General features: G+C 36.3%; 1 protein-coding gene across 8 annotated transcripts in view; it reads left to right on the top strand.

The window, feature by feature from the left end:
- The window catches only part of MACROD2 (mono-ADP ribosylhydrolase 2), a 1868269-nt gene that overhangs the window by 419880 nt on the left and 1433916 nt on the right, over positions 1–14473 (top strand). For all 8 annotated transcript variants that reach the window (XM_070588786.1, XM_070588788.1, XM_070588789.1 and 5 more), the window contains exon 4: positions 118–147. In XM_070588786.1, coding sequence (XP_070444887.1) covers positions 118–147 — 30 coding nt within the window. The remainder of the gene's footprint in view (positions 1–117; positions 148–14473) is intronic.

The following is a 14473-nucleotide window of genomic DNA, read 5'->3' as shown; positions in this document are numbered from 1 at the left end:
ATGTGTATGTTTATAAGAGACATGATCATTACCAGCTTTTTCTTGAACTATCTGGCATACCATATTTTTTATATATTATTTAATGTCTTTTATTTTGTTTTGTTTTCTTTTAAACAGCAAATGCCAGTCTTCTTGGAGGAGGAGGTGGTAAGTCCTGAACATCACTTAACTTAAAATACATTTTTTATTACTACAACAACCACAAGATGTTAAGTAAGTTCTGTGATACTTTAAAGAAAATTAATTTAGCTGTAATCATCAACCACAAACATGCTAATCTTCTAGAAAATAATTTCTAATAGAAATACTTTGGGTTGCCTAAATGTTATTTTAACTGACTTCAAAGTCTGTAGAATAGTGTTTTTCTTCTCTTCAAACTTTGTATTTCTACCTTTGGTATAAGCTGTAATGGCTATAAGCTACTGAGATAAACACACTTATAGCAGATGACAGACTCACTTGTAATATGAATTCTAAAACAATACATTTGGAGGCTTGTGGTTTGGGGTTTATTTTTCATCATAATGACTTAAAAAAGTTGTGACTTTGTAGCCTGAGAGTTTAATATATCAGTGACTTACAGTGAAAAATAAAAAAAGAAGTTAGTATTGTCACTTTGCTTTTGCTTTCAACCTGTTTAGAGGAGAAAGAGAAAGAGATCAAAGTGAAATGAGGAAGAGAGAGATTCTTCTTGGGAATTTTTTTAATATTAAAATCTTGTAACTATTTATTATTTTTATTTCTAGGTTGAAGGATGAAAGCTTTCCTAGCCCCAGTCCTTAGGGGAGAAAAAAGTATACAATAGAATAGAGTCCTTGTCATTTAAGGCCCAGATGGCCATAAATGGGTTTGTTCTCTTTCTCCTCTCTCCGTCCGTCTCTTGCTCTTGCTCCCTCTTTCGTATACATGGCTGAAGTAAATATGATGGTATAGAGCTCTAGACTTTCAAATAATTCCCTGGCCTTCATCAAGAGGTTTCAGTGTAAATTTTATTTGGAAATTAAAATTTTACTCCTTGTTCCTATATAAGAATCAATAGATTTTTTAAAACAGAATCTTGGAAATGGGAATAATAGAAAACGGTTTCAACTAGAAAGTGCTCTTCTTATTATCACGTCACTGCATGTTCTCTGGCAGAGTATTTCTTTCCTTCTTCCCTAGATTACTTTAGAATATATAAATCTACAGGACTTCTCATTGTACTTTTTTTTTTATTGTTTTGAGGAATTAGGAGGGAATATTTTCTTTAGGAATTGGATTCTCAGTAAATTTCTATCACTATGTCTCTTATAATATGTTAAAAAAAACATTGTTAAAATAAATTGTCCATAGTGCTGATTTTCTTACAAAACGTATTTTAACAAATTCGGCTAATATTGTTGAATAGCATAAGGGAGAGTTAAAATTGAGTCTACGTAAACAAATTCATCAAGTTAAAACAACAGACAAATTAGCCGGACAGTTAATTTATTGTGCTTGTCTATTTTTAAAAACTTATTTGACTAATTATATTGATTAAAATCACTTTAGCTGCCCATAACAGAAAACCTTAAAATAATAGTAGCTTAAAGAAGATAGAAATGTGTTTGTCTTGTGTACGAGTAGTCTAGATGTCCACTAGAATGGCTGTGTGGTAATTCCATAGTGTCATTAAGCACTCAAGCTCTTACTTTTCTGCTCTTCCTTCTTAGTGCACAGAACTCAGGGTCCATGATGGCTTCTGGAGCTCTAGCTATCATAAATGTAGGGGTCAGGAGGAGTAAAAAAGGCAAAAAATAAAAAAGGCGGCCCCCAAAAGATGTGTCAGTTTTCTTTAAGCAGCTTTCCCTGAAGTCCCACATTATCCTTGAACTTGATCAAATGTTCATTCATAGATACATATAGTCTTTATTTTTTTTAGCAATTTTATTGAGGTTACGTTGGTTTATAGCATTGTATAAATTTCAGGTGTACATCATTATATTTCGGCTTCTGTATAGACTGCCTCATGTTCACTACCAAAAGTCTAATTTCCATCTGTCACTGTACGTATTTACCCCCTACCCCTTTTGCCGTCCCCCCACCCCTTTCCCTCTGGTAACCACCAGTCTTGTCTTCTTATCTTCGTGTTTGTTTGTTCGTTTGTTCCAGGAAGCAATGTGCTCATCAAAAAGTGTTCTGCTTTCGAAAGAGGAAGGGCACGGGGAGATTTTGGTGGGCAGTGTATAGTCCCCGCCATAGTGGGAAGGCAGGCTACTGTTCAGGAAGCCTGGTCAAGCTGCTTTGTTTCAGTATATGTATAGATACATTGGTATGTATAGAATTAACTCTGGTGACTTGACCTGCATTTCCTTATGGTGCCTCCAACCTGTGTGAGGAGATACATTATGAATTTTTAGCAAAGGCACGACATTCAGGAATAGGCAAACTCAGTTTTCTGTTTACCTGAAGTATATACTTTATTGTCCTCCTGTAGATGGTTGATTTTGCTAAGTGCAGTTATTTGTCATAATTTCTAATTTCTGAATTCTAAAATTAGCAACTCAGTATCATCATAAAGATGAATTACAAGTATTTAAGATGGCTGTAATTTCTTTCATTAAAGTTGGTCATTGACAGGTTTAAATTTATTTATGCGCTTCTAGAGATATCAAGATTGCTCTAAAGTACATGTCTGATTTTTGGCAAGATACATTTAAAAATTAAAGGAATAGTTTTTGCCTTCTCTGAACTGATTTTTCGCCTTCTGATCCAGTGACAAATCTTTTTAATCCTGTCAATGATATTTGTAAAGTAACACCTAATAATCATCAAATAAGGAGCAATTGAACTGCTGTAATTCTCTTGGATTTAATCAAGGATTCCTTTTATTGGCTTGAATTAATATCCATTCAAAAGCCTCTAAAGGGAATAATTCTTTGATTGACTAAACAATTTAGTCAAGAACATTTGACACCACATAAAAAATAATAATGGTACCTTAAATACCACTTTTTCAGGTCCTCAGGAGGGCTTTCCTCAAAATCTGTATAAGTAGTACTTTAAATTTAAACAAAATCAGTGTATACAAAATTGCATTACTCATAAAATCTTAGCATTTTTTTGTTCTTTTTTGAGTGATTATAACCAAGAATAGGGGTCTCTTAAAAGGAGATTTCTAAAAATGGTCACAATCATCCTATTAGTTCTGATTTTTTGGTTTTTTTGGTGAAGAAAATTGGCTCTGAGCTAACATCCGTGCCAGTCTTCCTCTACTCTTATGTGGGACGCTGCCACAGCATGGCTTGATGAATGGTGTGTATGTCTGCACCAGGGATCCAAACTCGTCAAACCTGGGCTGCTGAAGTTTAGCAAATGTGCTTAACCACTACACCACCAGGCTGGCCCCCTCTCAGTTCTGATTTTAATGTGAGAGAATCACTTCAAATTCATGTGAATTTTCATCTTTGGGCCAGAGGTCACTCTTTCTAGGAACTTAGTGTCACTGTCTACAGTTGATTGTAATGAACATAGGTGATAGGGTCATGACTACCTAGTCATTTCAGTTGAAATGCTCAGTATAATGGATCATCTCTGTCTATATTCAAACGTGTTTAAGGCAGAGACATATACTAATTTCTTAAGTATGTGGCTGGTCTATATGACTGGATTCTACCTTTCAGGAAGCCTTTACGTTATCTATGTAATGGTATAATGTCAAAAAAACCTTAGAATTTCTATTAATTTTTTGGGGGGAGGAAGACTGGACTTGGGCTAACATCTGTTGCCAAACTTCCTCTTTTTGCTTGAGGAATATTGTCGCTGAGCTTACATCGGTGCCAATTTTCCTCTATTTCGTATGTGGGATGCCACTTCAGCATGGTTTGATGAGCAGTGCCCTATGTCTGTGCCTGAGATCCAAACCCGCTAACTCTGGGCTGCCAAAGCAGAGCACGTGAACTTAACCTCTACACCACCAGGCTAGCCCCAGAATTTCTATTAAGTTTTTACAAGCTTTCCATCATTGCTACCAAGACTACTCTGTGTAGGTGTATAGAACATTGATATATAAAACAAGTAAAGTTTATTTTCTCACTTAGTCCTTTTATTGGTCAGGATAGGCTATATTATGCTGTGGTAACAAGTAAACCTAAAAATCTTAGTGGCTTAATAAAACAAGGTTTATTTCTTGCTCACATCATAATCTGAGTGGGATTGGTAGCTTTCCTATAGGTGGTAACACAGAGACCCAGGCTGTTTCCATATCTTGTAGCCACTCCATGTGATATGTGGCTGCTAAGGATGTCACAGAACAGGAAGAGAGAACTGGAGAATCTTGGGGGATATATTTATAGACGAGTTTGGGAATGGCTGACATTACTTCTGCTCACATTTCATTGGTCAGAATTTAGGCAAGTGATCCCCAACTTACCTACAAGGAAGGCTGGGAAGAGTAGAGTCTTGCAGAGTTCCCTGGAAGTGCAAATGGTATGGTAAGTATGCAACACTGTCTTTGCCACAGTGCTCCAATGAGATCAGTGTTATTTATTATTATTATTTTAATGGTTGAGGGAAATGAGATAGAGAGATTTGATGACTTCTTCAAGGTTACACAGCTTATAAAGGGCAAAGGTTGAATGAAAAGACGTGGTTCTTGACTCCCATTCTAGGGCTCTTTGCCTTTGCTCTGTGATTTTAGTATATTTTTGCTCTTCAGATTTTATTTTTGTATAAACAGGTAGATAACTCTGTTTACACCAGGAAAAATGAATGAGAAGACAGGAAGACATGCAGCTGAGATATAGATGATGGTTTCCTTGGCTTATTTTCACCAATCTCAAGCTCAATCGATAATTAGAAAGTACATACAATGGCTCTGTCTTACAGTACATTTGGATTGCTACCCAGATTCATACCTTTTTTGATGTTCAGTCTTAGAACACATTGCATTTTAAATACATGTTCACTCATTTGTAATGAGAATGTTTTACATGCACAAAGTCATGTGATGATGTACTTTTGTAATATATAATTAAAAAAAGTCTTTGCAGCCAGCCTTAAATTATGTCAGAAACAGAATTAGAAAGAAATATCAAAATTAAAGAGCTAATTCCTTTCAGGTCTTTACATAATAAATCAGAACAAAATTTACAATCTCTTACTTTAGATAATGTCTTTTCCCTTTCATTGTCACCATAATTAAAACATAAGACCAGAACCTTCTGATAGAACCAAACAGGACATTGTTTATGGGATTTTCTTCCTCTTCCAGTCTGTCAAAACTCTTGAGTGCTGAAGCCTGAGGCACCATGTTAGACATTTAAAGTGACATTTCCTGACAGAGTGGCAATTTAAGGTTGGCTTTTTATACACATAACTTTGTAGGACTGCTGTTTTAATCATATACACATATATATATGTATATATATATATTAGTATCAGTACTGTAATTCAATACCTTATCCTTGAGGTGATTCCGTGGCAGGTTAATTTTAAAAACTCTAAGTGTAAGTAATTCTACTAAACAAACCCTCAGCCCCAGGTGGAATGCATGGGAAACCATTTTTCCAGAATGAGAACATAGCATATATTATAGCTTTCCCCACCTCCAAAGGCCTCTTGCTTTCCCTGTACCCCTTAAAGTGGACCCAAAGATTGACAAGGTTCAGTAGCCTGAGGTTAGTAACTGCTCCTCTGAACTCTGATTTCTTGTTTGTATAGTTGTACTTGCAGAGAGAATTCCTAGTGCTTTTTTACTGTTAACATCCATTTAAATGTTAAGGCTGTTTGTGTGAGGTGTCAAAATGCACGCTTCAAAAGTAGTGACGGGAGGGCCGGCCTGGTGGCTTAGTGGTCAAGTTCGCCTGCTCCACTTTGGTGGCCCAGGGTTCGCAGTTTCAGATCCTGGGTGCAGACCTACACACTGCTCATCAAGCCATTCTGTGGCAATGTCCCACATGTAAAATAGAGGAAGATTGGCAACAGATGTTAGCTCAGAGCCAATCTTCCTCACCTACACACACACAAAAGTAGTGACATCATACAATAGATAATCATAAGCGGATCTTCACCCACCTATCATCTGTTTCTACACACAAACACACATATGTATATGTTTATTCATTCTTTGATTCATTCATTAAACAAATACTAATTCAGTAACTACTGTGTGTCAGTATTGATTATTGATTTGGCAGTAAACACAGCCCTTTCCCTGTGACCAATCATGATTTCTGTTTGGCTGAATTATCTGAGCAGTTATAATTCCCTGTGTTTTTTCAGGTGTTCAAGGATTTTCCTTTCATGGATCTTTTGAATTAAAATACTTTAACCTTAATAGAATGGTCATCAGGCATCAGATTCCTTCTTCAAAAAGCAAAACAGATATCCCGAAATGTCCTCTTTTCACAAAAAATCTGAGTTGCTGCCAAGGATTCCTAACATAAAAAGCAATATGTTTAAAGGGCTTTTTGAGTGTGTTTAAGCGGGAATGTTTTCATAGATTATTTCTTAAACATTCACAAGCAGTGTGGAGTGGCTTCTCACCCTCCCTCCACACACAGAATAGTTTTCCCTTGGCAGGTATCACTCCATTGTTCAAAATCCCCACAGTGATTCTGTGTTTAACTGTTGTTAAATCTTGAGATCTGGCCAGGCCTTGGGCATGCTGGGAGGAATCTAGGATAATGGGCAGCAGTGAGGATCCAAGGCCAGTTAAAGCAGGGTAGGGTGTTGCGGGTTGTCCATTGAGAGAGTCAGTTGAGCATGTCTGGCAGTGAGTTAGCCAGCTAGCCTATGCTCAGCAGGTGGAGGGGTCCAAGTCATGGGCCTGGACAGTAGCAATAGTCTCTCAGTCCTGAGAGAGAGAGCAGCATGGCCAGAAATACTCAAGAGGCCAGGCCTTGTTGGCAGGATGGGAACCCAGAGCGACAGGGAGGGATGTGATGTTAAACATAGAAAATAAGGCTTAAATGTTGACTGCCTCAGGTAGGATTGATGCCAGGCACTGCAGGTGGCCAGTGAGAGGAGATTAGGAGGCCCAGATGTGAGGAGGGCGAGGAGAAGAGGGATGCAGGGATTAGGAGCCAGGCCAGGTCTGACAACATTCAGTTACATACTGAACCAAACTACCTTTGTCCTCTCCTTCCTTCCCTTCCTCCTTCTTTCCCTTTTCTTCTTTCCTTCCTTCCGTCTTTTTTCTCTCTCTCGGTCAATGGCATGTATGGATTACCTCTGTATACTAGTCTTGACATTGAGGTAGCAAAGATTCTTATAACTAGGTGCAGTCAGAGGTATAAGTATTTATTTGCACATTAATATCTTAAGAACTAGGAAAGTTCTTAATACAGCAAAAATGAAGCAGAGAAGATGAAGTCAACATCTTGGAGTGGACAGGGAAGGCTTCCCAGAAGAGGTGACACTGGGGCAATCTTGGAGAATGAGTAGCATTTTCCAGGAGAGGAAGGAAATGACCCACTCAGCTGTATTTCCTACTGTTTCATAGAGATACCTTAGAGATATATTGCTCTGCTTCAGTCATCCTCCTCACTGTTCTGCAGTCATATTATCCAGACCTTGGTTAAACAGTTTCCTCTGACCATCCAGGTATGCCATTTAAAATGGAATGAACAGTGTTAGAACCTAGGAAGAGCTCTCTGTTGGTGGTGGTGTTGACAGCAGACCTCAGTTGGAGCAACTGGGCAACCTAGTGGTCATCACCAACACAAGCTCCTCCCTTCCTTGCCTTCTCTTCTGATTCTCTCAGCTGCATCTCAGTTTAGGGATCATCTCTGCAGCTGCCCACACCAGTTGAATTTTTAGTATATGTTTTCCTCATTCCGTGTGAGCTTGTCTAGTTCTATTCTTAGAAGTTTGGCCCAGCCTTGGTTGCCCTAATTTTGTCTGCCATTGTCATTAAGCCTTCCAGGTACTTCCTGGTGGAGGAAGGAGAGAGGTGTGAAATCAAGGCCGCATCTCTGCTTGAACTTTCCTATTGTAATGGCTATTCTAAGGACATGTCATTTTTATTCCACCTCTAACTTTGATCACCATGATCCTTCTATTCCAAAGCTAAATTTTAAAGTTGTTCATCATATTGACTGCATATCTACTCCTCTTCTAGGTGAAACCATCCTATCTAAAAACCCTGTCAAAGGGGCAGCCCTGTGCTGATTAAATGCCCCTTCTCATTCTGGCCATAGCTGATTGAACCTGAAAGGTTACATTCTACAATTAGGGCATAAACTTCTTGAGAACAGAGATTTTCTTACTCACCTTTACAGCCTTGGCAGCTTCTGCCATGTATAAGAAGTATTTTATTTTAATTTTGACATATTATTATCTCTCATCTGGATTCTTAACATATTTAGATATTTCAGTTTTGACCAGTTTGCTCTAGAAAGATAATTTCTTTATCTTTAGATGATCTCCAAATGAAAAGTGAAACTTTTAAAAATGCTTACAGCAAGCAGCCTGAGGATCGTATGCATATTTATGCAGTAATTATTTTAAGCATTGTATTAACTTTTTTTCTCCCCAAATCCCCCGAGTGCATAGTTGTATATTTTAGTTGTAAGTCCTTCTAGTTGTAGCATGTGGGACACCACCTCAGCATGGCCTGATGAGTGGTGCCATCTCTGAGCCCAGGATCTGAACCACTGAAACCCTGGGCCACTGAAGCTGAGCGCCCGAACTTAACCACTCGGCCACTGGGCTGGCCCCTAACTTTGATTTCTGAAAAGTTCATATAGCCAGGGTCTCATAATTTTCTTTAAATACTATAATTATATTCTTTGAATCCTGGAGGATAAAGAGACCAATATTTATTTGTATAGATGTGGAAATGAAGTGCAGAAAATTTACGTTCCGTGGATTACATGGAAAGAGGGAAAGGTTGTTGTCTCATTCATGTTTTGTCATATTGCAGGTGTTTAACCATTTATATCTTTCAATCAGAAGTATTATTGTCATTATTGATTTTTCTTGTTCAAACCTATTGGCAGAACTTTAAAGTGGTAATGTGCCAGTTAATGAGATTTGACATTCCTTAAGAAATAGGATCAAAGACACACCTTAGGAAAAGTCATTAAGTAGGTGCTTAGCTGTTGAACTCTTCTACTTCATGCTTGAAAAGCAATGGACAGTGAAAATTATGGGCAGTAATCTTAATATTTTACTTGATTTAGGTTTTTCATCAAAAACAATACATTGATTTTGTAATACACTTCTAATTTAAAATATTAATACATAAAAATGGCAGGTTGCTTAGAAATAGATGTGTGGGCATTGACACCATAACCTCTATTTTTTATTTCATAAAAAATAAATAATCACTTTTTAGGTTTGTAATTTTGTGCACTATTAAAGATAATTGGTTCTTTTCTCTGACATATCCTTCATTTCATTAGCTTGTGGGTGTTACATAAAACCTTTGTGTGATTGTTGTGTTCAACCTTTAAAAGAAAAATAAAGTAAAAACATTTACTCTTAAGTTTCATGACTGAAGTTCAATTTATTTTCAAATCTTTTTTTTTTTAAGATTGGCACCTGAGCTAACAACTGTTGCCAGTCTTTTTTTTTTTTTTTTACCCAGAGCCCTCCAGCACATAGTTGTATATTCTAGTTGTGAGTGGCCCTGGTTGTGGCATGTGGGACGCCGCCTCAGCATGGCCCAATGAGCAGCACCCAGGATCCAAACCAGCAAAACCTTGGGCCACCGAAGTGGAGTACACGAACTTAACCACTCGACCACGGGGCTGGCCCTCTATTTTCAAATCTTAATTGCACTTGTTAAAATGATGCATCTCATCTTTGTTAAATTTTTCATTGAGTTATGTGAAGAAATAGTCTATGTTCATTGTGATAACTGTTTTGCTATTAATAATAAAACCATTGAGACAGAAAATTTTTAATAAAATAGTGATATCACTGCACAGCAGATAATGTGGGAAGGAATTTTTCACACATTTATTATTGGAGGGAGAGAAACTCAAGAAGAGTAAGGGAAGGACTTTAGATTCTAAAAATATGGTAGACTGAGGAAATCAGAAAACTTTCCTGCAACAAACTCACAAAAAATATGGATAAAGTATAATAAAAATTAGTTTAAGTATATCAGTCAGTTTTCAAGAAAGAAATGGGAATCTTCGGGTACCATTATAAGGGAGTACTGACAAAACAAAGTGAACCAAAATTATAATATAAACTATATACTGTAGGTGCCTTCATAGTAGTGCAGATGGTGATGGGGCATTGGACATCAGAGGCTGTGGGACTTGTTCCCATTTGGGTATAAGAGATAATACTGCATAAAGTAGGAAGTTAAAGATTAGATCCTCACTTAAAGTTGAGATCCTAAAATTGTTATACTCTCAGCAGAAAGGTAGACTTGAAAAAAATTCCCTACTGGCTCAAGAAAACTACAAGGAAGATTCCCCTAAAAATTCAGTATCCTGAGCTTGTAACTTCTTTGTATCTGAGACTCCCAAACACAAGATGCGAACATAAAAATTGGTCCTAGGGGCTACTATCAGAGGCAGATTTAAAATTACTGTGGAGGTAGGTATTCAACACCCAGGGCATGGGGTATTCTCACAAAAGAACAAGCCCTGCCAAAATGATCTCATTATTAGAAATTACAAAACATATGAGGAACTTTACAGTGAAGACTCCTAATAAACACTACCTCAGCCAAGTAATCAAAGTTATAACAAGTAATGATAAATCATGTCAACAGGATGTACTTTTGATATGATGTAATGAAAATGCCACATTACCTTTGTTATTTTCCTCTCAAAAGCCCATAAATCCAATCTAATCATGAATAAAATATCAGGTGAATTCCAATAGGGGGGCATCCTACAAAATACCTGATCAGTATACCTCAAAACTGTCAAGGTCATCAAAAACTAGGAAAGTCTGAGAAACTCTTACAACCAAGAAGAACCTAAGGAGACATGTTAATTCATTGTAGTGTAGTATCCTGGATGGTATCCTGGAACAGAAGACATGAGGTAAAACTAAGGAAATATAAATAAACTATGGACCTTAGTTAATAATAATATATCAATATTGGTTCATTAATGGTAACAAATGTACTATACTCATTTAAGATGTTAATAATAGAGGAAACTGATCTGAAGTACATGGGAACTCTCTGTACTATCTTTTCAATTTCTCCATAAGTCTAAGACTCTTCTAAAAGATAGTCTATTATAGCAAAAAATGAATCAGTCCAAAATGCACACCAAATATGCAAGAGTCATAATGGCTATCAGGATTAGACTTCCAAGAACGTAAGGTAGCTGGATGGTATCCTAAAAGACTATGGAAAATATCAATAAATATGTTTGACATGATTAACGATAGAAAAATGGGAATCCAAACCCTAGTAAAATGATAAAATACCATGGTCAAAAGAGGCAAATGTGAAAACTCTAATAATAGATTTTATAACATCATATTGGACATAACTGAAGAGAGCATTAGGGACCCAGAAGACAGCACCATAGGAAGTTACCCAGAATGCATCACAGAGATATAAATAGATGGTAAATATGAAAGGAAGGAATAGAGACAAGGAAGATAGAGGGATAGCATTCAACATATGTACAGTCGGAATTCCAGAAAGTAAAGAATTGAAAGAAAGGCAGCATTTGAAGAGAGAATAGCTGATAATTTTTCACAATAGTCAATGAAATAAATTATTCCATAGAGTACACATTGTGATTTTTAGTGAGGAAAAATTAAATTAAATCAAGAAGTGGACACATTGTAGTGAAGCTGTAGAATGTAAAATAGGAAGATGAAAATTTAAAGGACACCAGAAAGAAAGAATTTCCTACAAAGAAACCGTGATTAGACTGACAGCTAAATCATCAGCAGCAATAGATGCTAAAAGGCAATGAAGTAATGTCTGAGGAAGATTAAGTCAACCTGGAATTCTTTCCCCACAAAAACTATCATTCAATAGTAGGCAAAAATAAAGACATGTTTAGATAAATATTGAAAAATATTATTAATCATAGACCCTTCCTGAAAGAACTACCAAAATATAGACTTGAGTAAGAAGGACTTTGAACCCACCTCCTACCCCCTAAAAAAGATTGGTATATCAAGTCTGGTATATTATTATTTTTTGAAGTTTTTAGTGTAGAAAATTTTAAACATGTACAAATGTAGATAAAATAATATAATAAATCCAATTGTCTCATCACGCAGCTTAAAACAATTTTCAACTCATAGCCAGTCTTGTATCATCTACCCCTCCATCTAGTCAAACACATAGATTATTTGGAAGCAAATCTAAGAATCATATTATTTTATCTACAAATATTTTGATAGGCATCTATAAATGGTAGGGAGTGTATTTTTCTGTTTTTGTTTTAACATCATAAAAATATCATTTTTAAACCTAAAATAATTCCTTAACATTGTCAAATGTCCATTCGATGTTCATATTATTCCTGTTGTCTTGTAATGTTATTTTTACAGTGTGTTTGCTTGAATTGGAATACAAATAAGATTTATATGCTGCTTGGTTGGTGTGTCTTTATGTGTCTTTTAATGTATGGATTCCTCCTCCAAATCTGATCTCAATATGTATCTCTAAAAGATAGTCTTTCTCTGTGTTTATGCTTTCAACTGAATACTCATCTAAATTTATTTGTTTCCATTTTGTTTTTGATTTGAGGGGATTGCATTATAAAATGTAGTTTCATATTTGGTAAATATTATATTACTTTTATATTTTTGTTTCATAGTTAACTTTTTAGAAAAAATGTAAAGCTAAGTCAGTCTGTCAAGAATGTTTAGATAGGTAAATCATGATCAAAGATAGAAATAAATAACTGAAAAATAATTTTAAAAATTTAAAAAAAATGAGAGCCCTCTTTTCAGAAGTGGAAATTCTGTGGTAAAAATTCTGGACTTTTATAAGCTCTTCTACTGTGTCTGGCTAGCTAAATGGGACTTAAGTGCTTAGAAGCACAAATTCATATCTAAAAACAAATAATTCAGAGTTTGTTAATTACAGCTTCCAGGATATGTCTATATCTACCCAATTATTTAGTAGCCATAGTATAATGCTTGTATAGCTTATCTACTTGTCTTAAAGGTAAAATCTTTTCAAAACTATACAAAGGAAAAGTTTATTGAGCTCCTGTTTTAAATATTTATCCTTTATCCCCAAGGAGACTTTGAATGTGGTCTATAAGTACACAATAGGAAATAAAAGTCCAAGCAAAACACTGCAGATCAAGGCTCTTGTTTTCTGAAGTCTCTAGATTATATCCCTTCAGTTTGTGGGGGGAATGGTTTTCTTTACTATAGGTGTTGTGGCTCCAGTAATACAAGGTGGGGCAATTTCTTTGAAAGCCACTTTTATAATCTTTTCAACTTTGGCACTATTAAGAATCCTGTTCCATTCTTTGGAGCTGCCTTTGGTTACCCCAAAACTGGAGATGTGCAGTGGGGTATAGGGAGGAGTGAACCTGGCCAGGTCTGAATGGCAGCAAGTCCAAGAGATCCCAGGAGTCCAGTCATAGACATTGCAGACCCATGGTCCACTCAGAAAGTCCTTTTGCTTTACATGATCACTTATTGCTGCAGCTCTGTCTTTGGCGAAAAGTCACTAATTGCTTCTTTTTTTTTATGAGTTAGGACAAATTCTTTATTTTGTGTCCTAGTTTACTCCTCTGAAAAGGTGGTTATAATGATACGTAGCTGTTTTACAGAGGTGGAATGACTAATTGCTCACTGTAAAGTGCTTTTCAAATACAAAGTGTTAGATAAATGGTTATTACTGTAGTTGCCATTATTATTATCATTATAGTCTAAAACTGAAGATGAAAGGTGCTGGATAATTGTAATATGTGGTGATGTTACATCCAAATAAAGAGGAATAACCTGAATTGTTGGATAACAGAAATCCAAATATCTGTGTGTGGTAGAGGAGAGTTTCTTTTGTGGGGAGATAATATAGATAATTGTGCTTTAATTAACCCCAAGTAAGCCCAAGTATTTTACATGTATGTATAGATGAAAGATTATTCTAACAGTAGTTCATTTTATCCTGTGTAGTGGTGATTGTAAGGCACTTTTATTTCAAGCATTTAAATGCCCAGTGTCAGAAATTATACCCTAGGTTATGAGGTATTCCAGCTTGAAACTGCTTAAGTATCTGAGTCTCCAAAACAGGCTTTGGGAGCAGGGCTGAACAGAACTTATGTGTGGTGAGTGTCAATGGACTGAACTATGAATGACTGGGAGGAAGAAGCAAGAAGACTATGAAATGCATAATATTGGAGCATTCTCTAGGAGATAATAAGCAAGAGGTGATGTGCCAGGAGCTAATAACTGAAACACCTCCCCGGCTTCTCCTACAGGGTTATTTCTGGAAAAAAAAAAAAGTTCTCAGAAATAGCTGCAAGGGGCATAAAGCCTTCTGCTTAGCTAAATATCCCCCAATATCCACAACTTCCTGGAGGTTGAGCACACCCAAGGCCTCAGACTCACA

This window comes from Equus przewalskii, chromosome 21 (assembly GCF_037783145.1).
Source record: "Equus przewalskii isolate Varuska chromosome 21, EquPr2, whole genome shotgun sequence".
Taxonomy (NCBI): Eukaryota; Metazoa; Chordata; class Mammalia; order Perissodactyla; family Equidae; genus Equus; species Equus przewalskii.
The sequence above is the reverse complement of the archived record's forward strand: the minus strand, read 5'-3'. Positions and strand labels throughout refer to the sequence as shown.